This window comes from Aspergillus steynii (assembly GCF_002849105.1).
Source record: "Aspergillus steynii IBT 23096 chromosome Unknown P170scaffold_3, whole genome shotgun sequence".
Classification (NCBI taxonomy): Eukaryota; Fungi; Ascomycota; class Eurotiomycetes; order Eurotiales; family Aspergillaceae; genus Aspergillus; species Aspergillus steynii.
In genome coordinates, this window is record NW_020194400.1 from 1,449,410 (window position 1) to 1,474,227 (window position 24,818).

Here is a 24,818-nt window from a genome sequence, read left to right on the forward strand (position 1 = left end):
GGGGAGCTCCACCGGTCGGCGGGAAAATCTGCCGTCTTTCCCCCGCGTGGATCACGGGACCCGGACTAGGCCCGGGCGGGACAGTCGAGGAGGATCCGTTTTTCTCCTCATTTCTCTCTCCCAAGTGGACCGCTCCAGCTTACCCCGGACTCGATCACTCTATCCCTTGAGCTCTCCATTCCATCAAGCTGTGGTGTTGACGAATTGTCCGCTGCGTCTGGCTGGCCAGATTGCCCATTTCACCATCCGATACGAAAAAGTATATAGTTCGGAGGGATTCCTCTCCTGGTCGGGGGTCTGGTCCACTCGGATGACTCGCAGAATCCACTCGTGATTGCTGTCCTCTCCCTACCCCGGTCGCTGGGAGCTCTCACCATCCCCAAATGGCTGGCCTCGATCTGTCGGCCCGCCTTAGTGGGCGATGGCTCATTAGCATGGTCACTATCGCGAATGCCTGGTATGGTTGATATCATCTTCATCTATCCTAAATTGGCCCCGGGCGGGCTTGGCCGCCACCAGACTGTCTGACGGGCGAATGATACAGCTCCATGGCGTGGTTCGGTTATGACCAGGGTGTGTTCTCCGGGGTCTTAATTTCAGCCGATTTCAAGAAACACTTTCCCGAGACCGACGATGCGGACATATCTGGCATCACCTCGAGCTGCTTTTCTGTGAGCGAAGGAATTGCCCGGACCCACCGTTCCCGCGACATAATATAATCCGAGTGCTGACGGTGCGACTTTTGGGACAACTGCAGCTCGGCGCTTTCTTTGGTGCTATTTTTGCCTTCACGCTCGGCGATAAACTCGGTCGCAAAAAGACCGTCGCCCTCGGTTTGGCCTGTAATGTGATCGGTGCCATTTTGCAGGTCGTCGCGTGGCATTTGCCACAGATGATTATCGGACGTGTCATCAATGGCTTCGGAATGGGGTTGACCTCCTCGACCTGTCCAGTTTATCAGGCTGAGTGCTCGAAACCGTCTGTTCGCGGCAAGCTCGTCGTCGTCGGATCATTGTGTAACACGGCAGCGTTCTGTCTCGCCAACTGGATGAACTACGGCCTGTATTTCCAGGGCGATGCGCTGCAATGGCGTTTCCCGCTGGGCTTCCAGCTCATTTTCCCCGTCATCGTAGCGATCTCGCTAGTGCTGATTCCGGAGTCCCCGCGTTGGCTTCTACTTAAGGACCGACCCGACGAGGCGCTACATGTCCTGGCGCGACTGCAGGGGAAAGGCAAGGATATCCACGATGCCGAGGTTTCGGCGGAATTTCTCTCCATCCAATCAGCGTTGCAGGTGGAGCGTAAGGACCGCGTGCCCACGATGGACGTGTTGATGTGTCGTGATAAAACGCAGAATCTTCGTCGGCTGTTATTGTCGTGCGGAACGCAGTTCATGCAGCAGTTCAGCGGCGTCAATGCTTTAGGATACTACCTACCTACTCTGCTGCAGCAGAGTGTGGGATTAGATGAAGAGGAAAGTCGCTTGTTGACCGGTATCAATGCGACTATTTACCTCTTCGCAGCGTTCTGCTGCCTGCTGATCATTGATCGCTTCGGTCGTCGGAAGTAAGCTCATCCCTGTCTATATCTCGCTTGTCCTAAGCTAAACTGTCTAGGATGATGCTCTACGGCTCCCTGACTATGGGCGCATGCTACCTCATCGCGTCTATATGTCTAAAGGTAGCCGCGGATGACCCGTCGCGCGAGCGTCTGGTAAGTTGACGCCCCCAATGTCCTCGGTGTTTCAATATTAACGACCGCAGCTCGGTCGCGTCACTACCGCCATGTTCTTCTTATACTACTTCTTCTACGGCACCAGCTTCGCCAAAGTCCCTTGGGTCTACAACTCCGAGGTCAATTCCCTGGGATGGCGAACCCGCGGTGCCGCAGCCGCCACCGCCACGAACTGGATGGGCGGGTTCATCGTCACGCAGTTCACCAAAGTTGGAGTGGACAATATCCACTGGCGATTCTACCTAAGTAAGCCCTCTCCCCTTTACCCCATCCCTCCGTAATTAAACGCTCATGAAATTAAGTGTTCGCCATCATCGTCTGGGCCTACTTCCCGCTCATCTACTTATTATACCCTGAGACCTCGCGCCGCACGCTCGAAGACATGGATGAGATCTTCATTCGGCATAAGTCGCCGATTGTGTGTGGCAATCGGTCGTTGACGCAGCGTAAGCGGCCGGATGAGTTCATTGAGGCGGAGACGAAGCGTATTCAGACGATGGATGAAGTGGTTGTTGGGGATGAGGTTAAGGGTGGGTCGGCGATTCATCATGAAAAGGTGTAATTGATTTACTCCGTACGGCTTTTCAAAACAGGCATAGAGTATACAGGAGGTGTTTGGTTCGAGGGCTGGAAATAGGGATGTTTGATATGGGCTTGGTAGATTATGTGGGTATATATAAGTAATTTAATGAACATATTTGATGGGATATCCGAACATGCAGTTCGGACATGAACTCTCGGGTATGTCATAGCTGGATTAAGAGATCAATGAAGCCTCCCTTTTGTCTGGGTATTATGGTGTTTTGGACTGTCGGGTTTCGGTTGCTTCTCTGCAGCTGGAAATTGTCATGTTGCTTCGCTTGACCATTGCGTTTCAGATATTTAATTCTATGAAAGGCGCCCAATTCAAGATGGCTACTATAATATACATTCTAGTATTTTATCTTGCTTGACATAGAGCCAAGTTGCCAATGTTATGATTTGCTAACATACTCCAAGGGAGGCTTTCGTACATGATCACAGAAGGTGCAACCCTAAGCCCTAAGCCAGACAGGAGAGCAATCCTTTCTAGCTCTCAGATGGCTGCACGCAACTTTCCAAAAGTTCGCTTGTCTCAAGGGAATGATAACTCCTGTGAATAGCCTCTCCAATGCGTAAGACTAAGTGAAGATACGTAGACCCGTAATTGTAGCGGTATATTCACTTTATCAAGCCATGAATCTCAGATATTCATCTCTACAGCCTCCAAGTCCCCAAAATCTTCTCACCATCTACTATTCCTCCACAATTCTCCCTACTCTCCCTACATCTCACAGCATGAAGCTATCTGGCTTCTGGCCTCAGCCATACAGATTGGGTGTCTCATCCTGGTTGACACATTTTATATCTAGATCTTGAGGATCCATGGCGGTATGAATCTACCTATACTCTATCAGCGGTTTACTAACGAGCGGATGAACCATTTGAGTATGATACTAACGAGTCTTGTTCAATATTTAGTTAGAACGCGCCGAGATTACAGGTGTGCGAAACAAACACCCTGTCACTCGCTATCATGGCACCACTCCCAACAACCAGGTCTCTCTCAAACACGCCCATCTACCAAGCAATCACTGATACAGTAGTAGTGACGCCGCCCGCGGCACCCACTAGCTTCCCTGAGCAGGTTCTCCGTTGGCCGTGGATGATACGAGTGTGACTTTCGGTCTTTCATACTTTGTCTTTTTTACATATCGGGTCTTCCGGGTCTAATGGCGGTATGAAGCTTCGGTTCGACTATTTGATTAGAACGCCAATAAGCCTGATACAATATCTAGCTACAGAGCGCCAGGGTTGACAAATTGTCAAACTCGTTTATGCACAAAACACAACAGTTCAAAATGGCACCAAATCGCCATTTGCTATTACTACAGTGGTAGTAACAGCGCCCAGTCGCCAACATAGCACAAAGAACTACCAATACCGTTTGAACATTGAAAATGCCACCGAAGAGGAAGGGTCGGCACGATGACTAAAGGTCCTGGACGCAAAGCCCGCGCCTAAAAGCCCCGTGGCGAAGACAAAGACCCATACCGCAAAGCACAAATGTGGACAAAAATTGCAAAGATACTACACTACAATTAACAAAATGAGGCTCCTCAGGCCAGGGTCCTCTGCTGGAGCAAATCGTCGATTATTCTTGGATGATTGCCGTTCGCATTCTTTTAGGACTTCTACATGTGGATCCTCATGATCCAACGGCGGTATGAAACCTCGATTAACCACGTGGATATTATACCAATGAGTCTAATAAAAAATATAGATATAAAACGCCAACCGTCACTTTCCAGGCGGCAAATGCCGACGACTTTATTCGCGTCTATGAATATCTCAACCGACCAGGTAAATTTATTGAATTCTGATTCTATTAGAAAATAAGTAGATGCTAATGTATAAAGGTGTCGAATGGACAGGTTGCACTGGCCCACATAGGCCAAATGCCCTCCATTCGTTCGTCGTTTTGTTCGTCACCTTCTCCGCCTGTTTATAGGCACGATTTCGTTCATTGTGACGATCTTCTGCCAGCCGACTGCATAAGTTGAAAGAAAAGTGTTACTGTTGAAGCAAATCGAATGAAATAGTATGGAATGGTGGATAGTGTATGCATTCGCGTACACTGATGGATTTTAGAAAGTGAGGATGGCTCCGGGGTCTACTGCTGGTTGAACTTGAAATGCTGACTTTATTTAGAAACTACAGAGGATGAGTCGAAACGGCCAACACGGCTGATTTCATCACTATAATGGATAAATATAAACGGCCTGGTGAGACTACCTAGCCCTGATTACAAAAAGAAAAAAATGCTAATATGCGAAGCTATCCGATGGCATCGATACACCGAAGCCTGGTGGCAGCGTGCCAAAGCTATTTTGTGGATCTATACGCCTTCACGTGCTTATACATTGGTATAAGTCTTTTCGAGTGTTCGTCTGGCAAGATATCTTCGCCCCTGCTTGGCCATCTCACTCTCAAGGCGGCAATGGGATCGACCTGCCCCGGAGACAGTCTCAACCGACGTTATGGGATACCTTCCATCTTATGCAGGAACGAGACAGGATCACCTGTCAGCTACAATCTACGTCTTACACCTGGAGGTGCACTTCGATAGCCCAGGGAGAGATTTTACTAGACAGTCGAATTAATCACCACTACTTCTTCCCAATTATTATCCCTTTGAATGTCTCCCAGCTAGTCAAGTTAATCATCTTGGTTCTTCAAAATCAAAGCAATTTCTCTTCATCTTTATCTCCATTAAAGCTGTCGAACTGGTTGCCAACCAGGCAGATCGAGAGCTAAATTTATCAGCGTGTAGATTTAGGCTCGGAGGCGTTCATTATCAACTGATTCTTCCCAGGCACCGGTTCCGTGTGTAGAAATGAGAACATACGTAATTATCCCGTCCGAAGTACTTGAGTTTGACAGCATTCTGACGATGGAATCCAGAGTTACACAAAGCCAAATGTGAAATTTCAGTCCCGCGTGTAAAAAGAGAAAACCCTGCCATCCCCACAACTCATTCCTATGACTCTCACTCATCCTCTTCATTCCCCTCACATTGCTGCATTGTCGCTGCTTGGAAAAAGTGGTTCTGGTAACCCTAGTTCTAATGGGGTTTTTCAAGCGTCTTGAGAAGCGCCTTGACAACAGCCTTGAGGCTGACGGAAAATGGCGAGAACTTCAGAAATCACGCCGGCGTGAATTTATATGGAGATACCCTCGCTCTCTAATCTCGGACACTTTAGATACTATGGAACGCTGGGTCACGACACATTTCGAACTGGATCTCGCAGTGCAACGGCTTATCGGGTTCCTGATCGAGGAGGACAGAGTCAATGATCAGATAGCGGTCAATCCCAAAGCGGAGGAGAACTACATAAAAGAGCTCGAGGCCCTGCAACCGAAGATCGAGGACGAGCGCAGAAAAGTCTTCAAAGCAAAGACGAACATAGTGGATCTATTCCTCCTCATCCCCGATGAGAATTTCCGGCGGAGCGTCGAAACCACTCGCCGAAATAACCCGGACTGGTCTCTCTCGGAATGGCTGCGCAGCTACTGTGCAGGCAAAGGGGGCTGCTGCGGGCGTACATGCGGATGCTGCGAGGGGCCGAGACATGGGATCGAGACGAAGGGGTTCGGGCACTGTACGTCGGCTTGTGTGTGCTGTGAACAGGCTCGAGGGTTCCATATTGACACCTCAAAGGGAGATGCGCACCTGCCGCAGTTTAAGATAAAGGGATATCCCAAAATACCGGTGATGAAGGGGGTTTTTGATGCTATCGTTTGGGGTTTATGAGTCTTCTTACTGCCAAGTTCTGTGTTCTTCGCTTAATCTTAGCTCGCTTGCTTGCTTCCTGCCCAACTTCCACAGTGATTTTGTGGTACTCTGCACCTTCCCTGTTTGCTTCTCCCTTGATTTCCAGCTTGTCTCTGCAACCTTGAAATAGCCATGTCACTTGGATCAAATGATGAGTCAGAATAACCAATCGGCTGTGTGCTTTTGTGCAGGAAAACAATGAAATCGTATTTACGTGATCCCCCTGTCTACATTTCGGTGGATTACTAGATCAGAGCACTAAGCTGACGAGCCCAACAGCATGCTTTAAGCCATGCTCGGTGATCCAGTACATCCCTCTTCTCGAGGCCAAGATCACTCGACTTGCTTAACCGAGATTCCGGCCTCGTGATCTACCCTCAGGATCATGATCTACCTCCAGGATCATGATCTCCCTTCAGGATAGTGGTTTACTCTCATCGTGGTCTACCATCAGAATCAAGATCTACTCTCAGGATCAAGGTCTACTCTCAGGATCATCATCTATTCTCAGGATCATCATCTACCCTGAGGATCATGATCTATTCTCAAGATCATCCGTCGTCCACAGAAAGGGCAACTCCGAAGCCTCGCACTAGCCATGAAACCATTCATTTGACAATAGTTGCGCTTTCCAAATTGAAGGATGACAGGCTAGCTCAGGATATATCCCCAGGATCGTATGTAGATAGTAGAATTCAACAAACACATTCGTTCAAATTCATCCAAAGTCCCTCTTTGAATTCTACCAACACTCGCTATACGAAAAATGGCCACCTTGGCCATTCCCACGCTCTCTCCCCCCACCCCCTGTATCAACAGTCCGGCTATCGGTACTATCACGATGCCGGCGGCACCTACGCCGCCGGCAACGTTTCCGGAGCAAGTCAAGTCATATCCGTGGATGTTCGGGGTTGTGTTTGGCATCACCTTTGCCGTTTTGTTTATTTTGGCGTATTTTTATATTTGGATCCTCAGGATCCAGAGACGGTATGCTTGTTAACCATCTAAGTATTATATAGATGAGCCTAATATAAATACAGATATCAACTTCCGCCCATCACTTTTCAGGCCACAAACGCCCACGAATTTATTACTGTCTATAAATTTTTAAAGGAACCAGGTTAGACTATTAATTTCTGATTCCATTGGAAAATAAGCAGAGGCTAATATATGAAGACCTGGAATGGACTGGATTCTGGTCGATGTTTACTTGGTCGATGTTTACTTGGTCGATGTTTACTTGGTCGATGTTTACTTGGCCCAAATGGGCCAAGTGCCCGCGCTTTATTCGTCGCCCTGTCCGTAAGGTCATCAGCTCACTTAAGGACTTTTTCGGCGAGATTGCAGTCGTTTTGGGGTCAGGGGAACCGATCGCATAAATCAAAAAAAAAAAAAAAAAAAAAAAAAAAAAAGGAAGTTTTCGTTTTATGTTTACTATAATGTCAGGCTCTCTCTAGAGCAAAAGCAATAAAATAATTATTACCAAATTTCCATGACTATCACGTAGAGAGAAAGGAACATATAATAAGGAAGTAAGAAAAGAGATGGAAAGATATTCCTAATTGACTAGCATTTTCCCTGTCACATCCTCCAAGTGTTCCAGTACTTCTTCGGAGTCTGTACCGGCAGGCAAAACCCCACCCAGTTGCTTTCTGAGATATCGCCGTGCCTTGTCAACCTGCAACTCCCACAGCCCCTTCGACTCGGCATGTTTCACGGTCAAATAAACAACCGCTAGAATACTGGCCAAAATAGCCCGCTCCTTGGCCCCTATGTGGACCGCGAACGAGGCCAGAGCACGGCTCATATCCTCCAGAACCGACGGCTGAAAGACCTCCAGCAGCAGTTCCTCAGTGTCACTGTCCTTGATCCTCATATCGCCATTCGCAGCCTGTGAATACAGAATCTTGGTCAAGGTGAGCTGGGGCTGGGGTGGTTCGGAGCTGAGGTCCGCAGACTCAGGCGTGCATGAAAATTGCAGCATGCCTTGGCTAGCACCTGAGAGTTTCTTCTTCTTTTTACTAGAAGGGCTTGTACCGGGCGAGCCGAATTGACCAAAGGAGCCGCTTGAGCCAGCTGGAGGGGGCCCGGCGGACCTATACGCGACTTGCGGTGTAGCTGTGACGCTACTACCTCTGGTACTGGGCATGGTGTCGGATTGTTGTTGGAGGCCTTCGCTCTGTGCCTGTGGGACACTGCTGGCGCTCCTGAAGTTACCGAGGCTCTGGGTTGACGCGACATTCCGAGACCGTTTGGCTGCAGCGTCGGTGTCGTCATTGGAGGACGAAGATGAAGCGGCACAAAGGAAGCGACTGGCTCCGTGTCCTTCGGAGTGATCTGGGCTATCATCCACAAGCCCGAATCCCATGTCCTCGTCGGATTCACTGTCCGAGGACTCTGGTGTTTCGTCTCGCTCGGCCGGCGCCAGAGACGATTCGTGCTCTTGCTGCGAGCTGCGGTCCACGGCCACGTAGCTGGTCCATTTACTGGGGATGGACCATTTCACGCCCAGTTGCTGGGCTTCGTGTTCGAGCATGCGGTTGAAGGCGTCTTGGTCGGTTGCTTGGAGGGCGGAGTGCTCTGCGTGGAGCCAGCTATGGCCGGTCTCGTAGTCTTCGATGAAAGCTTTCGCGGCGAGGTGGTGGATGCTTTGGGTGTCGCTTCGGTGGATGGGTAGCTCCGTGGATAGAATCATGTCGTCGTCCGTGGTGGCCGTGACGGTCAGGGTGTCCGGTAGCTCTTCGACTCCGTTTTCAAGCATATAGTAGACTGAATGCTGGGAAAAAGCGTTCAAAGGTGGAATGGTGTGAGGTGCCTGGATCCCCTTGACTCCGTTCTGCATCAGCCCAGCGAAACTGATTGAGCATCGCAACCGAGAAGGTGTCAATGCGTTCTTCAGCATCTGGATCACGCTCCCTTGCCAGACTAGAGACGACCGGGTGTCGTTGATCACCTCGGCACATCCGCCACCTTGCACCCCGATGCCGTTGACCAGTCGATGGGAAACCTCGTCTCCAATTCCCAAGGCGAAAAAGCGGATGTTATTTTCCGGTGTGGATGCCATCTCTCTGACGAATTTGATCACGTTCTCGACGTCCCAGGTTTCTCCATCCGTCAGGACAATTACGTTGGTTGGTACATTGGCTTGTTTGTTGAAATGCATTGGGATGCTTTCCAGCACTTTCAAGACCCCGGTGCCGCCATAATTGGCTGAAAAGCCAGCGATGTCGCTATCCGCTTTTTCGAGGGTGGCTTCACTGTACTGTTGTGAGGTCTCCCAGAGCCAGGAATAGTGTGTACCAAAAGAGACAATGTTAAAGGAGCAGTGCTCCGGAAGACTTCGCACAAAGACATTCATCACATCCCGCAGTGCGGGCATTTTACCACGCATGGACCCGGAGCGGTCGACGATGAAAATCACCTCGCCGGTGAAATCGTGGGTACGGAATTTCTTCCGGAACAGATCGCCAGGGCTCAGTGTGAGCGCGATGGTGGCTTTTTGGGAGTCTGGCTGCGGCACGGCAAGAGCTCGAGAGACCTTCAACTCCTTCGAGTCGGACAGGATGGTGAGAACGAAGTCCTTGCCTAAGGCTGCGGAGCGCCCGACTAGAGAAGCGCTCGCCTTGCGTGGGTCAAAGGCACCGGCCTCAGAACCAAGATCCACGGAGATCAGATGGGTCTGCGACTCGATTTTCTTAATTGACTCAGGCATGGAGACATGGACCTTGATGTGGAGCGCATCTTGGGTTGCTGTAGCCTCTTTGCCTGCAGTATCAGGCTGATCATACCCCTTTGGTCGGTCTCCATATCTGGGGGCCACACTGGTTGGAATGGTCAAGGTTGTCGCGCCGGTCGTTTGATTACTTTTCAATCGAGTAGCTAGGGTGATTTGAACTGTCACGTCTGTTTCGCCGGGGATATTGCCGAGATTAGTTTCAAAGATCTCCGGCGTTAGCTCTTCGACGAGGACAGCAGCCTTGTGTTTTGAGACGGCCTCTGCAAACTCCTTGCGAGCCTGCTGCTTGGGTTTCACTGCTCCCTCGAGCAGCTTGTCTGGGCCTATCCAACATTTGAAGGACGTGACAGCGGAGCCATCGTAAATGGGGAAGAGGTACTTGGTGTGCTCAGCTGGAGATAATGACGGGTTTCTGTATTTTTGAGTGATGATTGTGGTAGAGATGTTGCCATCGAGTTTCGCATCAATAGAGACAGAGAGAAGGGGGAAATGAGAGGGTTGAGACGGTCGGGACGATTGTTCATCACCGTGCCCGGTGGCGGGGGATGTAAAATATACCCCAGATTGGAGGGGTGAGGAGATTGGCATGGTGTGTTATCTCGAGAATCAGATTGTATAGAGAGCGATGAATGATGTTGTGGATATGTGGACAAGGTCGAGGGTTTTAAGTGGGGAGGTCAAGGGGTTGGCGATTAGTTCGGTATCGGGGATACGTTGGTCCAGGCTGACAGGAATCATGGCAGATCAAACTTGTAATTTGTGAGTCACTTGTGCACATTAGCAAATGAAATGATGAGTTGGATGTGAGCCATGAGTCAGTCCAGCCCGACGATACCCGCAGACCATTATCGGTCGTAGCCAAAGTCATCATACGCTGTATGACCGATAAACAAGTCCACCAGGCCTAAACACTCTTTGCTGTCAGCCAGGTTCACGATCTTCATCTCCATCCCAAGCGGACCGTCCGAAGTATTAGTATGTGCTTCCCGTCTCTGCTTGCAGCACACACAGGCCGAGGTGCAATGCCCTATTCCCTTAATATCAATCCCTTCTCTGGGCTTTGAGCAGCATCCACACATATTTGCACAGCATCCACCTCTTCCCCGGCAGTGCCACTCAATCCAATCATTATGAGCATGAGGCATCTTCAAACGCTCTTTAAGCTTACCGTCTGGAAAGTCCGCGAGGCCGAGAAAGATCGAGCAAGAGGTGTTGAAGATGATTTCACGGGCGGGCTGCATTTCGAACTCGAGTGCATTCAGCTGGTCTTTGATGGTCTGGACCTGAGCTTTGACCCCCTCCTTCGGTAGCCTTTCCTTGGAAGCCATCTCCATCGAGTCCTGGAGCGCACGCCGTTTATTTATGAAAGCTGCAAGGCGTTGGACTTCCAGATCGAGCTTGATGTGCAGATTGATAAATGACTCAAGACGCTTCAAATCCTCGGGATCCATTTCCTTGATCTTTCTTCTGGTGAAAAGCCTGCTGCGGTAGCGTTCTCGGGCGTGGTATAAATACAAGTCCTGGCCTTCAAGCCCGCGGGGAGCGAGGTGGTAGCAGGTCGACCGCATGAAGGCTTCGTAGTCGGAATCCTCCACCTCCATGGTGGGCTGATATTTCACGATTTCCGACGATTTCAGTGTAGGTGTAGGGTCATGCTTGTCCCTATGATATGAGGATGGCGTCAACCTTCTAGTTACATGGGGTATTTGATAGCAAACAGTACCTGATTGGTTGACTCACTTAGGAGACCATAAACTCATGGGACAAGGCAGAATCAGAAAGGAAGAACTGGGTAAAGTGAGAGAAAGAGTGTTGTATCTTCGTGGATCGCTTCGCCGCTAACCCTATTCAGGAAGTCGAGCGAATTTACGCTCAACCCACGAACACATTATTTCTACTCATTCTGATGTGGCTTCCTTCATTGTGCCTGTGGTCAGTATGACTAAATGCACCCAAGAGCGGATAGACGCGGTGATGATGAGCAAATGAACAACCCGATGCATATTCATGTTTATTGACCACTTTCCATGAAAACAATCAATGAACCTGACTTGGAAGGGCGCTTCCTAACGAGGCAAACTGTCATGGTCAGGGGAAACGGTCCAAAGAAAGCTCACTTTTGACTCAATTACAATCTAAATGCGATCGCAGCTATCTGACCAACCCTCCGACCCTCTCCCTAATAAAAAGGTTTCCTCCCATAAACAACCCGACTATAAACACCGTCAGCAAACACTCAACCCCCAACAAAAGTTCTACACTTACATCTTCGTATACGAATGCATCCTCGGATTCTTCAACTGCTCCCTCACCAACCCCTGCAAGACCTTCGTCCGATCCGGACTCCACCCCAAGACCTGCGTACACAACCTTAACCCATACGCCTCAATCGCATCCTGCACCATAATCGCCTGAATCTTCCCGATCTCCTTCAAACCGTGATCGTCCGGCCACGGCGAGAACGGAAGAAAGTACGTCGCCTCGTGCACGTCCTCGAAGCCGCAGTCGATCAGCCACCGTGTCAGGTACTGGTATATGTTGAGGTCCCTGCTGATCTTTTTCCCGGCGTCGTCGAGCGCCATTAGGTATTGCATCATTGGCGAGTCGTCGGTGAGGGATCCGTCATCGCTCCAGCCCCATACGGCGCTCTCTTGGAGCTCCAGGTAACCGCCGGGCTTGAGGTGGGTGTGGGCTTGTCGGATGAGGCGGGGCCAGTCCATGACGCAGCTGCATGTATGTTAGGGGTGGATAAAGGTGGGGATGGGATGGGACGTACCCTGCGAGGTTCCGGGAGTGCACGAAATCGTAGGTATTTTGTTTCTCCAGCCAGTCACTTTCGAAGTCGTCGACGAAGAAGTCGACGTTGGGAGGCGTCCATGAGGGCTGGATGGGGCTGATATCGTTGCCGACTACGTGTGCGCTTGGGAATTCACTGATTCTGGCTGTCAGCTGGCTCTGAAGGGGTTCGGCGGTTGCCTCGTACTCTGCAAAGTCGATTGCCCAGATTCCTGTCCCTGTTCCGAGATCGAGGACTTTTTGGGTTTTTCGACGGGTGCGTTGAAGAGCTTTCCTTTCATTAACATGAGGTAGCTAGAGGTGTGGTTAGATGGCGTGCTAAGATTTGATGTAGATATTATGTCTTACATATGGTGTACCTGAGTTAGTGTTAGTATGAGCGTGTATTACTTCTGCGGGCACATACCAAGTCGAGACGGTCCTGTTCGACCTCATCATTGGGCATCCTGCTCGTGTTAACCCTGCCTCAAATGTAGGAATCAGGACTTGTACATGTAATCTCCCTATTTCTAGTTAGATGTCGTATGTGGATTGTTACCAATTCACCTACCGATCGATTACTAGGATACCGTCGACCATTCTCATACTGATAGTCCAAAATGCTCGAGGTTAAGGAGTATGAATCCATAACACTTTCGTCATAGTCACTTCCTCCATTTGTCTAAGCGCATTAGTATTGAACTGCGCATCTGTATCATGGGTCATAGACGTACACTAGCCATATCCTCGTCCAGATCGTCATCGTGTGTTGGAATCGGGATGTTGGCCTGGTAGTATTGATCCACTTCTCCGAGTAGCTCGGCGATAGACGGGAGTTGCGGATGCTGAAATTGATTAACCTTGGGTCAATGCGGATGGCGATGTCGGTGATGTAAATACATTATGATGGGAAAACGTGTTATTCGATATTATAGGAGCCAGCACATGCCCCGGCATGTCCTCTCCAGAGACGTTCTCATCTGCTGGCCGTGCATTCCCTAACGCAGATGACTTGCTAAATGTCAGAAATCAATCAGTAAATAGAATATAAGAGCCATACCCCTTTAATATCCCCATTGTCATCTGGCAATGGAGCATCAGTATCTTGCGACGCGTTCGCAGCTTCCGCCCTTGGCCGTGCAGCTGGTTGTTGTCGACCCAATGTCAAAGCCATGTTGCGATGTTCAAAAAGAGAGGCCACAACTTCACCTATTGTTTCAACACCAAATCCAAGACCTATGGTTAAATTTGCGAGGGGCCCCTTTAAACACTACACTCCAGTCTTGGCGAAACTAAATCGGTCCTGATATTGACGATGACCTCATACCTCCAGCGGCAGCCCTAATGACACCGGCGATTAAGGAATGCTCGATCATTACGGGCCCTACGTCACAGAATAGCACAAGAGGGTCAGGGCGTGGGTTTGCACAACGTCTTTCTGACTCCTTACTTCCACGTTGGTGAGACAAATGTTAGCGTGGGCTGTTCATTTACTAACGGCTCCATTGCGCAGACTTTACCTTCTTCAGGGTTGATTTCAGGGGACCTTTTGACACCTCACAGACCAAATAGTGGAGCTCTCCATTATGGCTCTCGTCGTGGAGTTGGTGGAACAGGGGTAGGTGAATCCTTCACAGGAATGATCTACTATACAGAGTGCGGATTAATGTATATTTATGTCGTGATTTCCCTTCAAGTCAACCTGCAGATACCTGCCAGGGCCTCAGAGCCCCTTCCATGATCTCGATCCAACATTCCATGACCTCATTGTTCAGAGTGGCTTATGTGCAGCGTATCAGGGAAAAGAGGTTCGTTCTTCAGGTCGATCCTGGCGGGACCAATCCCCACTGTTGTTTAGCAGGTCCACTCTGTTGCCACCCTGCCGGCGCCCAAATATGATGCCAAGAATGCAGGAATGTGATCTATCCAGTTCATCGGGAGTTGTTATCTGTCATCGACCGATCGGCCCCTCGTGTGGATAATAATAGCCTCGTATGGGTTATTACGGCGTAATTATGGGCTATTAAGGATGGTCGGTTAGTTGATGCAATTGAAAGCGAGAGAACTGAGAAAGTGGAAGTAGGTGACTGGACTCTGAAATGCAATATCAACCAAATGAAATCTCAGGAATAATCATGCTACTGGGAAGTATTCAAGTTCTCAGAATAATATTTCCGGTCTACTTAACGAAGCTAGTCGTCTTGGCCAAACCCCGCAATTACATCCTCATGTCACTTTCATTTCAGAGCATCCAGATCCTTTTGCTGGCTCTCTGGCAGTCATAAGCTCTAAAAATGGTGTCTAGAGGAATCTGGAACGTACATATTAACGGTCAATAAATCCCAAACAGTACTCAACCTACTAAATCACTGACTTTCTTCGCAAGGGAAATGGTATCGTTCCTATGACTTACGGGGGCGAATATCTCCCCCTGATATTGAACCAACCTTCCGAATGATCAAGCAAATTTGTGGCCAGCCCTGGTACGAGCCCGATCGGCTTGAGGAATGGGAGCCAATCCCTTTTCGCACTCCGATTCATTCAAATCTCAATTATGTGTACACTATCGACATGGACGCCGGTCTTTTCATAATCTCCCTGCGGCAGGAGTTTGAAGACACATTACGTCCTGCGGCAATATGCATCGACCTTGCAACACTCTGTGCGTCTGATCACTTGCTCATCGAGCACTCCCTTGAACAGCGCGAATACATGGCTCTTGGCAATACCTGTCAGAGAAGGCCAACCCCGGATCAAAGGCCAGTTTTCGGATCGCTGGATATTGACCCGGCTATCCCCACTCCCATGAATGAGCTACAGGAGCGCTTCTTCACCGACTTCGTTTTCATGTGGCGTTTCTACATCGATGACCCTTTCACGTGGAGATACGACTGTCCAGTCTTCCGGGTCCTGGCTATCGCTTTCCTGCGCCTTGCCGCCTGGGATTTCGAACTGTCACACAAGGGTACCCTCGAGCTTCCAATCACCTTCACGTCGATTCCTTCTTGGGGTTACCCCAAAGCGGACACATACTGGTTCCATGGTTTTCTTGTCGTTCTACACGAAAATATCGAAACCAATCCCATTATAAACGAAGCCCTCGAAATAGCTAAACCACATCTTGATGACTACAAGGGACGTGATGTCCGCTTGGTTCTCATCTCACCTCAACATGTCGCCTTTGCGGAGATTTCTCGTGATTTTATTTCAGTCTCCCAGAGTATTGCTCTACTCACCAATTCCTCGGCCCTCCGATGCTCTCCTGGATTCCGTGCTCTGATCCGAATCCTAACATCAGACCGTTGGACCAAGACTTTGGCTGCTAGGGAAAGTTCGGAAGTTCACATTCCGCCCGAGGTTCTTCATAATATCCTAAATGAATTGAAGCCTCGAGATACAGTGGCATTCGCGCAGGCCTCACTTTCCTTCAAACGGTGCTATTACGCCTCGGTGCCCCAGTTTAAAGATACCGCTGTTCTGAGGTTCCATTCGTCTGTACCCTGCTGTGGTATGCGTGGGGGCTTAGACGAAGATGGGATTTGCTGTCGTCGCTGCTATACATGGCGGCATGCAAAATGTGTGGATGTGAAAGACTGGTCATCTACGGAGCAGTATGTCTGCGTGGACTGTAGAGAAGGCAAACACCCCACAGCACTTGTTCCTGGTCAGCTCAATAGAGTCAGCTGTCGAGTCGACCGAGAGATATACTCGATTAGAGTTGGGGGTTCTGAAAAGACGCTGCATCACCGACTCACCAAACCTACTCATCTACGGAAGGAGCTATGGTTTATGAGAAATACCAAGCCCCTTCCGCCGTGTTTTATAGACTACACGGTTCTTTTTAACGGTTCGTTCTCTGGGTTGGCGTACGGCTTGGGAGACGGGGTCTAGTTGGCTTGTTGAAATGTAGCGTGGATAGGCTCTTAAAATAAGGCCTCTGCCATTGTCGGGTCTAACTGGTGGATGTATTCGATCCGGATAAGATAACTATTTTATATTCAATATTAAATCATGACGATTCTATCAAGAAGTCTAGCTTTCGTCCTTCGATCATATAGAGATAAAAAATAGTATTGATATAAAAGTGCACGGTCTAGACAGGAATATTTGGAAAGATTGCGGATTTTAGCATTCAGGTAGGCTCCTCAAAGTCAATCTCGATTTTGCGACAAAACAGCAACCTACATTATCTATACTCATCTAGAATATCCTTGAATAATCGGAAAGCTTAGGGTACTAACGTTACATTAAAAAGACATTGGATAGCACTAAAAAGAGCGCCCTAATTTGGAGCTCACGGTATAGGGAGACGAATTAGTATCTTCCCCCTGCCCAATGTCCATTATCTCTGCAGGTATTTCCCTGCGTTGGGCTACTTTCACGCATAACACTGGCTACTGTATGGACTGACTGCATCTGTAGATTCAGGGGACCTAACGACTTTTTGCTTCTCCCTAGTCAATGACTGGAACCCGCATTTTCGATCCTTTCACGAGGCTTGTGCCTCTTGATTAAACTTGGCACGGCTAAGCAACAGCACTACTCAGATAATTATCGAAGACGGCAGACTCGACCGAGTAATAAGACCAGCAAGTTCTTTACCAACCACTGCACCAGCTCTTCCTCCCTCCCTCACTAACCCAGACAAACACCCAAACGTATTCAGACCCCAACACAGAAAACGGCTAAAATATAACTTCCCCTGACCTCTAAACAGGTAGCCGGACTCGCCTGCCACAACCCTAATCAATCCATCTTCACCCGAACATCCGCCTCCGGACAACTCCGACAACAAGTCAACCACTCAACACCAGGAAGATCACAATATCGCTTACTGCACCGTCACGCTTGGCAATATATCTGCCGAGCTGATTCGAAGGAAAAATCATCTCTGCAGGCAGAGTCCAGCCGGTTTGCTGCGCGACCATACTGGATGCAGTGGTTACGCCCGAGGTTACGATCAGATAAGAGAATTAAGTCCGAGCTGACCCACCGCAGCCCCGACTGATGGAGGTCTGATTATCAGATAATATACGCCTGTCTCCCCTGATTCTCCACTGCGCTGTCGAGATTAATTCTTGCGAAGGGCGACCGTTACATGCACTATGCAGGGTGGGAATTCGCCGGGCTTGGGTGTCTCGGATGTGTTGCGATGTGGATCTTATCTTTCAGGGCAGGACTTGGACGGGGATTGTCAAATGGTTTGACGGGTTATTTTCGCTTGTTGCTTAGTGGAGGATGGTTGGCCAAGAGATTCTTGGTCGAAAGGGGTGAGGATTTGCAAAGGTATAAATACTCCCTCGCTATTCCCTCGTCCTAATCGTCGAGCGCGAGCAGTCGTGAGTCTGAGTGTTCTGATCTTCCTCACATAGGCCAGTCAAGGACATAGCACGATGCGTTCCTACACGGCCCTTTGCCTGGGCTTCTTAGCCCCCTCAGCCCTCGCCCTCTGTCCGTACGCACAGCAGATGGCCCGCGATGTCGACACACCCAACCCTCATTCCCTCCCACCACGCGATCTCTCTGTGTCAGACGATAAAAAGGGAGTCTTCCTCATGAATCGGATCGCCCCTGGCACCTCGCAACTCTACATTGCCAACACCGACGGCTCGGGCGAGCGTCCTCTCCTCTCCGACCCCGTCTACGAATATCACGCCGAGTTCTCCCCCGACGGCCAATGGATCTCTTTCACCAGTGAGCGGAACGGAGACGGAAACTCTGATATCTACCGCGTCCGAACCAACGGGTCCGATCTACAGGAGCTAGTTGCGACACCCTCCGTCGAGGACTCGGTGGTGCTGTCGCCGAACGGAAGCCTAGCAGCCTACGTCTCGACGGCGAACGGCTACAAGGCCAACGTCTGGGTGTTGGATATCGAGACGGGGAAGAAGTGGAACCTGACGGATACGCCCACTACGGCTGGAAACGCGTCCTTGATGAATGGGTATTTTCGGCCATCCTGGTCTCCGGATGGTCAGTGGATTGCCTTTTCCTCGGATCGTAACGTCGACTGGGATGGCCATGGGGACCAGACCTACCTCGGTCTCAGCGGCTGGGAGCATACTCAGGAACTGTCGATCTATGTCATTAGGCCGGATGGGTCGGATTTCCGCCAGGTCGTGACGAAGAAGGGATATGCTTTGGGTTCGCCGAAGTGGTCGCCCGACGGCAAGCGCATTCTCTATTACCAGATGACTCGGGCAACTACGTGGGATGCGCACCGTCCTGAGTCTGTTGCATCTGCCAACTCGACTCTGGTTTCCGTCGATTTCGAGTCCGGTTCCGATGTCAAGGAAGAGGTCGGCGGCACCGGCGTCAAGATCTACCCGCAGTATATCACGCCGAACGAGATCGGATACCTGATCAAGGGCGGCGACAAAGAAGGCATCTTCACCACAGCTGGCGCATACATCAACAGCAGCACCATCCGCACGCCCGCATGGTCCCCCGACGGCAAGAAGGTCGTCTACGAGAAGATCGGCTGGGACATCCGGCCCATGGAGAAGAAGCTCTTCAGCTGGGACGACGACTGGGAGTACCGCTTCACCGACGTCTTCCCGCAGCTCTCCATGCAGAACCAGCTTGCCATCACCCAGAAGCAACTCGGCAACTCCTCCGTCGTCACCATGACCCCCGCCGCCGACAACCTGCGCCTCATCTACGACGCCCTCGACAACGATATGGTCAACACCGGCCAGAACGCCCAGGGCCTCGCCGGCGCCTTCCAGCCCGCCTGGTCCCCCGACGGCGAGTGGCTCGTCTTCGGCCTGGGTTCCTGGTTCACCCAGCGCGGCGCCTACGGTGGCTGGCTGATCCGCGCCACGGCCAACGGCTCGCACACCGAAGTCCTCACCAACAGCACCGCCGATCTATCCGACAACACCACGGCCATCAACTCCGGCTTTCCCAGCTTCTCGCACGACGGTAAGAAGGTCGTCTTCCGCGTCTGGGGCACCCAGTCATCTAAGGGCGCACAGTCGCAGCTCGGCCTACGCGTGCTGGATCTCGAGACCCGTCAGATCTCCGTGCTCACAACGGAATGGGATAACCTACCGTTCTTTTCCCCCGACGGCGAGCGCATCGTGTTCACGCGCAAGACCAGCCCCACGAACTACGAGGTCTGCACCATCCGTCCGGACGGGTCGGATCTGCGCATTCTGACGAGTAGTGGTGCGAACGACGCGCATGCCGTCTGGTCGTGGGATGGTCGCATTATTTATTCCACCGGCATGTTCGGCTTCCAGTATGAGTGCGCCCTGTATGATAACACCTTCCAGCCCTATGGCCAGATCATGGTCATGGATGCCGATGGCGGCAATAAACAGGTCTTGACGGACTCGATCTGGGAGGACTCGATGCCTTTGTATGTGCCGAATTCTGCGCAGCGCAAGTGAGAGTGGAAACTAGAAAGTCGGTAGACCCACTTTTGATAAAAGTATTGAGTTTTGACTGTACACTACACAAACTGAGTTTAACACACTTGAAAGACCAGTAATGTATCAATAGCAAGAGTAATCCACTATTATATCGTAAAAGTAGCACGATGCCTCGACAGCCGCCGGAAAACATTTCCAGATCACGTGTTACGTCCAACCAACCAGCGCTTAGCCCAGACCCACTAATCGCCCATCCTGGACTAGCCTTATGCTGGAATGCCATTGTTCTCAGGCACCATGCCATTGCCGATCACGTGGCAGGCACAGGGTCCCATTTAGATCTTCTGCACTGACATCATCTTCAAAATCCACCGGAGAACTCCTCTCTCCTGCTCCAAGCACACAAACACAACCACACACCATGTCCTCACGCTCCTCAACCCCCGGCTTCCCCACCGGCCATGACTCCTCCGACTCCTCCCCCCCTCCAGACTCAAACATCGACCACGCCCACTCCCTCGCCTACTGGAACGACATCCCCGCCACGGTCGACGGCATGCTCGGCGGATTCCCGCAAGTCTCGCGCATCGATCTACAAGGCTCGAAGGCGTTCTTCGCCAAGACGAAGCGCCTCCTCTCCACAGACCCATCCCTCACATCCTCATCCTCCACATCTCAACAACCAAAACTAGACGAAAAGCTCCCCCGCGGCGTCGACTGCGGCGCAGGGATCGGGCGCGTCACAGAGGGCTTCCTCCGCGAAGTCTGCACCACCGTCGACGCCGTCGAACCCGTCGCGAAGTTCTCGTCTGTGCTACGTGCGAACCGCGAAAAGGCCGGCCCTGACGCTGTCCCTGGCGACGTGTACACACTCGGGCTAGAGGATTGGGTTCCCGAGAGACAGTACGATTTGGTCTGGGTGCAGTGGTGCGCGGGGCATTTGACGGATCAGCAGTTTGTGGCGTTTCTGCGCCGATGTTGTGCCTGTTTAACGCGCGGTGGGTTCGTGGTGGTCAAGGAGAATACGACGGGGGAGGGGGTCGAGGGGGATGATTTTGATGAGGAGGATAGTAGTGTCACGCGGACGGAGGGGAAGTTTTTAAGCCTGTTTGCGGAGGCCGGGATGAGGGTTTTCGCGACGGAGTTGCAGGTCGGGTTTCCGAGGAGATTGGGGCTGTTGCCGGTTAGGTTCTTTGCGCTGAGGCCGGTGGAGTGAGCTGGCTGTATATGGGGATTGTGCTTAGGGTTTAAGGATGAAGACTGTTTGGCGTTGTTGGTCAGCTGGGCTGGTTATGTTTATTGCATGGATGGCGTACGGTTAGAATAGAATTATGAGACATGAACACTGGAACTCCTCATCGTCCCAATCGAATATCCTGGTTATTAAGAACTGTGGACTTGGTTGATACATGTGTCTAGGAGCAGGAGTATTCGATCAGGTCCTAATAGTAGTTAAATTCAATGTTAATTCATCAGATCTATCTAACAAAGCATAACGAAGACATAAATACATGACACAATAAACAAGGCATTCTAGCATATCGCCTGACCTGCGTCCAACCTCCGTGATAATTAACGCCTGAAACATTGACCAATAACTACCTAGTTTCCATGACAATCGATCCAGGTCAATGAAAACCAAGCAGTCCATGAACCTTCACCATTACCAGACCATCAGCCCGTCAAGAACCAGTCTTGACAAGCAGATCCAGACTCCGCTCTTCATCTAGAAGAAAGAAGGGGTGGCAGAGGCGGATGGGGGCGGAGGAGGTCCGCTGGGAGTGCCGCTGGGAGGCGGGGGAGGGACTCCTTCGAACTGGCGCTTCTCGAACACAGCATCGCTGGGAGTAGCGCTAGGAGGGGGAGGAGTTCCACTAGGAGTACCAGAAGGAGGGGGAGGGGGCACATCGAACTGACGCTCCTCCACAACCGGCGTGCTGCTGGGAGGAGGGGGAGGTCCACTGGGGGTACCGGAAGGCGGGGGAGGAGGCACACCCTCGAACTGGCGCTCCTGCAGAGGAGCAAAGGTTGGAGATGCGCTAGGAGGGGGAGAAGGTCCGCTGGGAGTACCGCTAGGAGTGCTGCTAGCAGGCGGAGGAGGAAGTCCCTCGAATTGACGCTTCTCAAACACGACATCGCTGGGAGTAGCGCTAGGAGGAGGGGGAGGACCGCTGGGGGTGCCGCTGGGAGGCGGGCCAGGAGGGAACTGTCTGGCGACCACGGAAGGAGTCTCGCTGGGAGGAGGGGGAGGAGGCAGCGAGCTTGAGTCAGGAGGGGGAGGGCCGGGGAAGAAGTTGAAAGCCGGCATGGCAGCAGCGTAGCCAGCAAGGCCCGCGATGGCAATGGAAGTGAGCTTCATATTGAAGAGTGTATGAAAGAAGCTGAAGGATAATCAAGATGAAGAATAATAAGAGACTTGTTTGATTGTTGAGTCTGAATGTTCTGGAGCAAAGAGACAATCTGACCCGGATATCAAGGCCATTAAATATGTGAGCTGGACGGAAAACCATTCTGTGACGCTATGTTGACGATCTTCCACCAGCCGCTACAATTCTTCTCGTCTATCCAGATACCGCCAGGGTGTTGATCCCTGTGGCCCAGGTCGCAGCACAGGTTCGGCAATGATAGGATGGCCATAGTCGGCTCCGAGTGGACCTACAGCCCGAATGCTGGTAGGCCGTTTCCTGGACCTGCGCTAGCCAGGGGCATTGACCACCATTCCAGTTTCCTCATGGCCAATCTCAAAGCTTGTTGCAGAGCATGCTAGCGTGGGTAGTCGGCGCCAACCACTAAAACCAAAAGGTGATTGAGCCAACCGCCAGACAAGCGAGTGGATCAACAAGGTCGCCGATCTCTCCAGTCACACTGCTAACAAGGTGTTGCGGTGGCGATGGCATGGCGATGACCCACGATGATGGTGGTCACGGCAGGGCTTGCATCAGCTGTCGCAATCTATCACGAAGATATGCTTATTTGCATGACGTTCAACCAGCCTCAGGATTTCCCCAGTGGCAAAGCTCTGGCGGATCGTGTAGCATCATTGCAGAATTCTAGATTTGTCTCCCAGGAGATCCCAAACAGCATCTGTCTCAAGTCCAGCCGCTTCGTGAGAACTGTCGCAGATCCTGTGGGGCGATATATGCCTCGCTGATAATCTGCATCCAATCATTACTACGGCGCTAGGATGATGTAGCCAGCTCTGGTGTGTTTGGGAGGAAACAAGAAAGACCACTCCAGACAACGCATTGTCCGCGGTTCCCCAGCCCATTCTTTTTCCTCAATTATGATCAAGGAAACGACTTCATCGAGATGACCTGCATGAAAGCGTTACGCGTTACCATCACAGTGCGGCACACGAATTGCATCGAGGACCAGTGGAGAGCGAACCGTGTCTACTCCGTATCGCCCGTCCTGGGGTCTCGATAGAGAGGATACAGGGCATGGATGATCGGGTAGCGATGAGTCGACGTGTGGAACCGGAATAGACTCAAAGTTTAGACATGCCGCTTGGATTTCCATGTGCAGCAATGATCGCTAGCCGGAACATGTCAGACCCGGAGACTATGAGAAACTAAGCACGCCGGTTATAGCAAACGGCGCGCCAAAGCCAAAGCAAGACTCGCCGAAGCTAGCCCATAAAACGGATATCTGAGCGTTCAACATCATCACGACGAAGCCGAGTGGGATGATGGCGGTAACATCAAAAGGCCGTGAGATCAACGGGCAGTGGATGCGGGCAGGGCTGCGGTGGGACTGGAGTGGGCTGGGAGTTGGAGATGGAGGCTGGTGACTCGAGGCTGGTCGATGTTTGTCCGCGCGTCACGCCCGTTGCCTGGGGCAGGAGTGGTGGCCTGAGGCAGAACTTGGGTCAGGCATCCATGGGCCGTCGGTCGGCGGCTTTCTTTTCCACGGCTCCCTCTTCCTTCTTCCTTCGCTTCTGTTCCTTTTCCCCGACGACTTCTCTCCCAGAAGTTCAGATGTTGAAGCAGGTTTCCTGTGCTTCTAGCGAAACGACGATCCTTCGGCTTGGAACTTCCCAGGTTCTTGTCTCCTGCGAGATCAACGCAACCCTTTCCTAATATGTTGCCATGTCCGCGAACTAACGTTCGACATCAGCTTCAGCCAAACTGTCTGAATCTAGTTCTCAGACTATCCGGTGACAGAAGAAGCTAAACCTGACATCGGCATGTCTCACCAAACTCAATGCTTAACCTTCTCGCGCCGTCTCCGAGATGAAACTAACATGACTAAAATCAACGTCGGTTAAGTGCGATCGGCATAATAGCACCATCAGATAAGCCCGCAGGCAGTGTCCGTCTTAGCCGACTCAGGTGAAATTTACGGAATATGGTTCAGGGGCTGCATACATTGACGGGCTGAACGTGGTTGATGTCCGATTGACAGGACGCTTTCCCTGTTGGGTGAGCCCCAACCATGGTTCATTTCTCTGCGGATATCCATGCCGATGAGTGTTCCTGCGGACTTGAGACTGGGTCACTTCGCCAGCAAACCACGATGCTTTTCGACAGAATATTCTCATAGAGTTTAATAAGGATCGGCTGGTGAAGAGTATTAGGTTCGCTCAGCCATGGTAGCCTGTCTTCGAGAACTACTCCGTCTATGCAGTGGAGGTGACAGTGCCGTGGTGGCGTGCTTCAGGAATTCTCTTTCAAACCCCGACTTTCTGTGAATGGGTTCAATTGACAAACCCCCAGCTAACTCAAATACCAGAAGTTCTTGAGAGCAACTCCTGCTCTCTGGGAGTGTCGCAGATGTCTGAGGTGCGAGTTGCCATAAATTTCGCCGGACCTCTTTACTCCTATTCTACGAACCTACACCTGTA

The 24,818-nt window shown here is 51.0% G+C and overlaps 9 protein-coding genes across 9 annotated transcripts; 5 read left to right on the forward strand and 4 right to left on the reverse strand.

The window, feature by feature from the left end:
* Positions 1 to 132: 132 nt before the first annotated feature.
* On the forward strand, positions 133 to 2,435 carry P170DRAFT_405411 (sugar porter family MFS transporter). The gene is made up of 6 exons (XM_024846586.1): positions 133 to 457; positions 545 to 671; positions 758 to 1,566; positions 1,617 to 1,713; positions 1,764 to 1,980; positions 2,037 to 2,435. The coding sequence occupies exons 1-6, from the start codon at positions 384 to 386 to the stop codon at positions 2,294 to 2,296; spliced, it is 1,584 nt and encodes a 527-aa protein (XP_024705687.1). The 5' UTR covers positions 133 to 383; the 3' UTR covers positions 2,297 to 2,435.
* A 2,725-nt stretch (positions 2,436 to 5,160) lies between these two features.
* On the forward strand, positions 5,161 to 6,425 carry P170DRAFT_143038 (uncharacterized protein). Its single transcript, XM_024842479.1, has one exon. The coding sequence runs from the start codon at positions 5,381 to 5,383 to the stop codon at positions 6,065 to 6,067; it is 687 nt and encodes a 228-aa protein (XP_024705688.1). The 5' UTR covers positions 5,161 to 5,380; the 3' UTR covers positions 6,068 to 6,425.
* A 2,067-nt stretch (positions 6,426 to 8,492) lies between these two features.
* On the reverse strand, positions 8,493 to 10,310 carry P170DRAFT_329456 (VIT and vWA domain-containing protein; the record flags this gene model as incomplete). Its single annotated transcript, XM_024843359.1, has 1 exon — positions 8,493 to 10,310. A coding segment is annotated over one exon (1,818 nt), but the record flags the coding sequence as incomplete, so codon positions are not given.
* A 230-nt stretch (positions 10,311 to 10,540) lies between these two features.
* P170DRAFT_143042 (uncharacterized protein) lies at positions 10,541 to 11,606 on the reverse strand. Its single transcript, XM_024842480.1, has one exon. It carries the CDS (start codon positions 11,423 to 11,425, stop codon positions 10,670 to 10,672), a length of 756 nt encoding a protein of 251 aa, XP_024705690.1. The 5' UTR covers positions 11,426 to 11,606; the 3' UTR covers positions 10,541 to 10,669.
* A 397-nt stretch (positions 11,607 to 12,003) lies between these two features.
* On the reverse strand, positions 12,004 to 13,773 carry P170DRAFT_445713 (class I SAM-dependent methyltransferase; the record flags this gene model as incomplete). The annotated part of the gene is made up of 6 exons (XM_024850731.1): positions 12,004 to 12,037; positions 12,090 to 12,551; positions 12,601 to 12,756; positions 12,808 to 12,856; positions 13,167 to 13,281; positions 13,660 to 13,773. The coding sequence occupies 6 exons, from the start codon at positions 13,771 to 13,773 to the stop codon at positions 12,004 to 12,006; spliced, it is 930 nt and encodes a 309-aa protein (XP_024705691.1).
* Positions 13,774 to 14,725: 952 nt separating this feature from the next.
* On the forward strand, positions 14,726 to 16,520 carry P170DRAFT_508578 (uncharacterized protein). Its single transcript, XM_024854591.1, has 2 exons — positions 14,726 to 14,930; positions 14,986 to 16,520. The coding sequence occupies exons 1-2, from the start codon at positions 14,894 to 14,896 to the stop codon at positions 16,488 to 16,490; spliced, it is 1,542 nt and encodes a 513-aa protein (XP_024705692.1). The 5' UTR covers positions 14,726 to 14,893; the 3' UTR covers positions 16,491 to 16,520.
* A 1,472-nt stretch (positions 16,521 to 17,992) lies between these two features.
* On the forward strand, positions 17,993 to 19,993 carry P170DRAFT_405419 (TolB family protein; the record flags this gene model as incomplete). The annotated part of the gene is made up of 1 exon (XM_024846587.1): positions 17,993 to 19,993. The coding sequence occupies one exon, from the start codon at positions 17,993 to 17,995 to the stop codon at positions 19,991 to 19,993; it is 2,001 nt and encodes a 666-aa protein (XP_024705693.1).
* Positions 19,994 to 20,351: 358 nt separating this feature from the next.
* Positions 20,352 to 21,370, forward strand: P170DRAFT_435583 (uncharacterized protein). Its single transcript, XM_024848969.1, has one exon. The coding sequence runs from the start codon at positions 20,397 to 20,399 to the stop codon at positions 21,189 to 21,191; it is 795 nt and encodes a 264-aa protein (XP_024705694.1). The 5' UTR covers positions 20,352 to 20,396; the 3' UTR covers positions 21,192 to 21,370.
* Positions 21,371 to 21,701: 331 nt separating this feature from the next.
* On the reverse strand, positions 21,702 to 22,334 carry P170DRAFT_424775 (uncharacterized protein; the record flags this gene model as incomplete). Its single annotated transcript, XM_024847588.1, has 1 exon — positions 21,702 to 22,334. The coding sequence occupies one exon, from the start codon at positions 22,332 to 22,334 to the stop codon at positions 21,702 to 21,704; it is 633 nt and encodes a 210-aa protein (XP_024705695.1).
* Between the last annotated feature and the right edge of the window lie 2,484 nt (positions 22,335 to 24,818).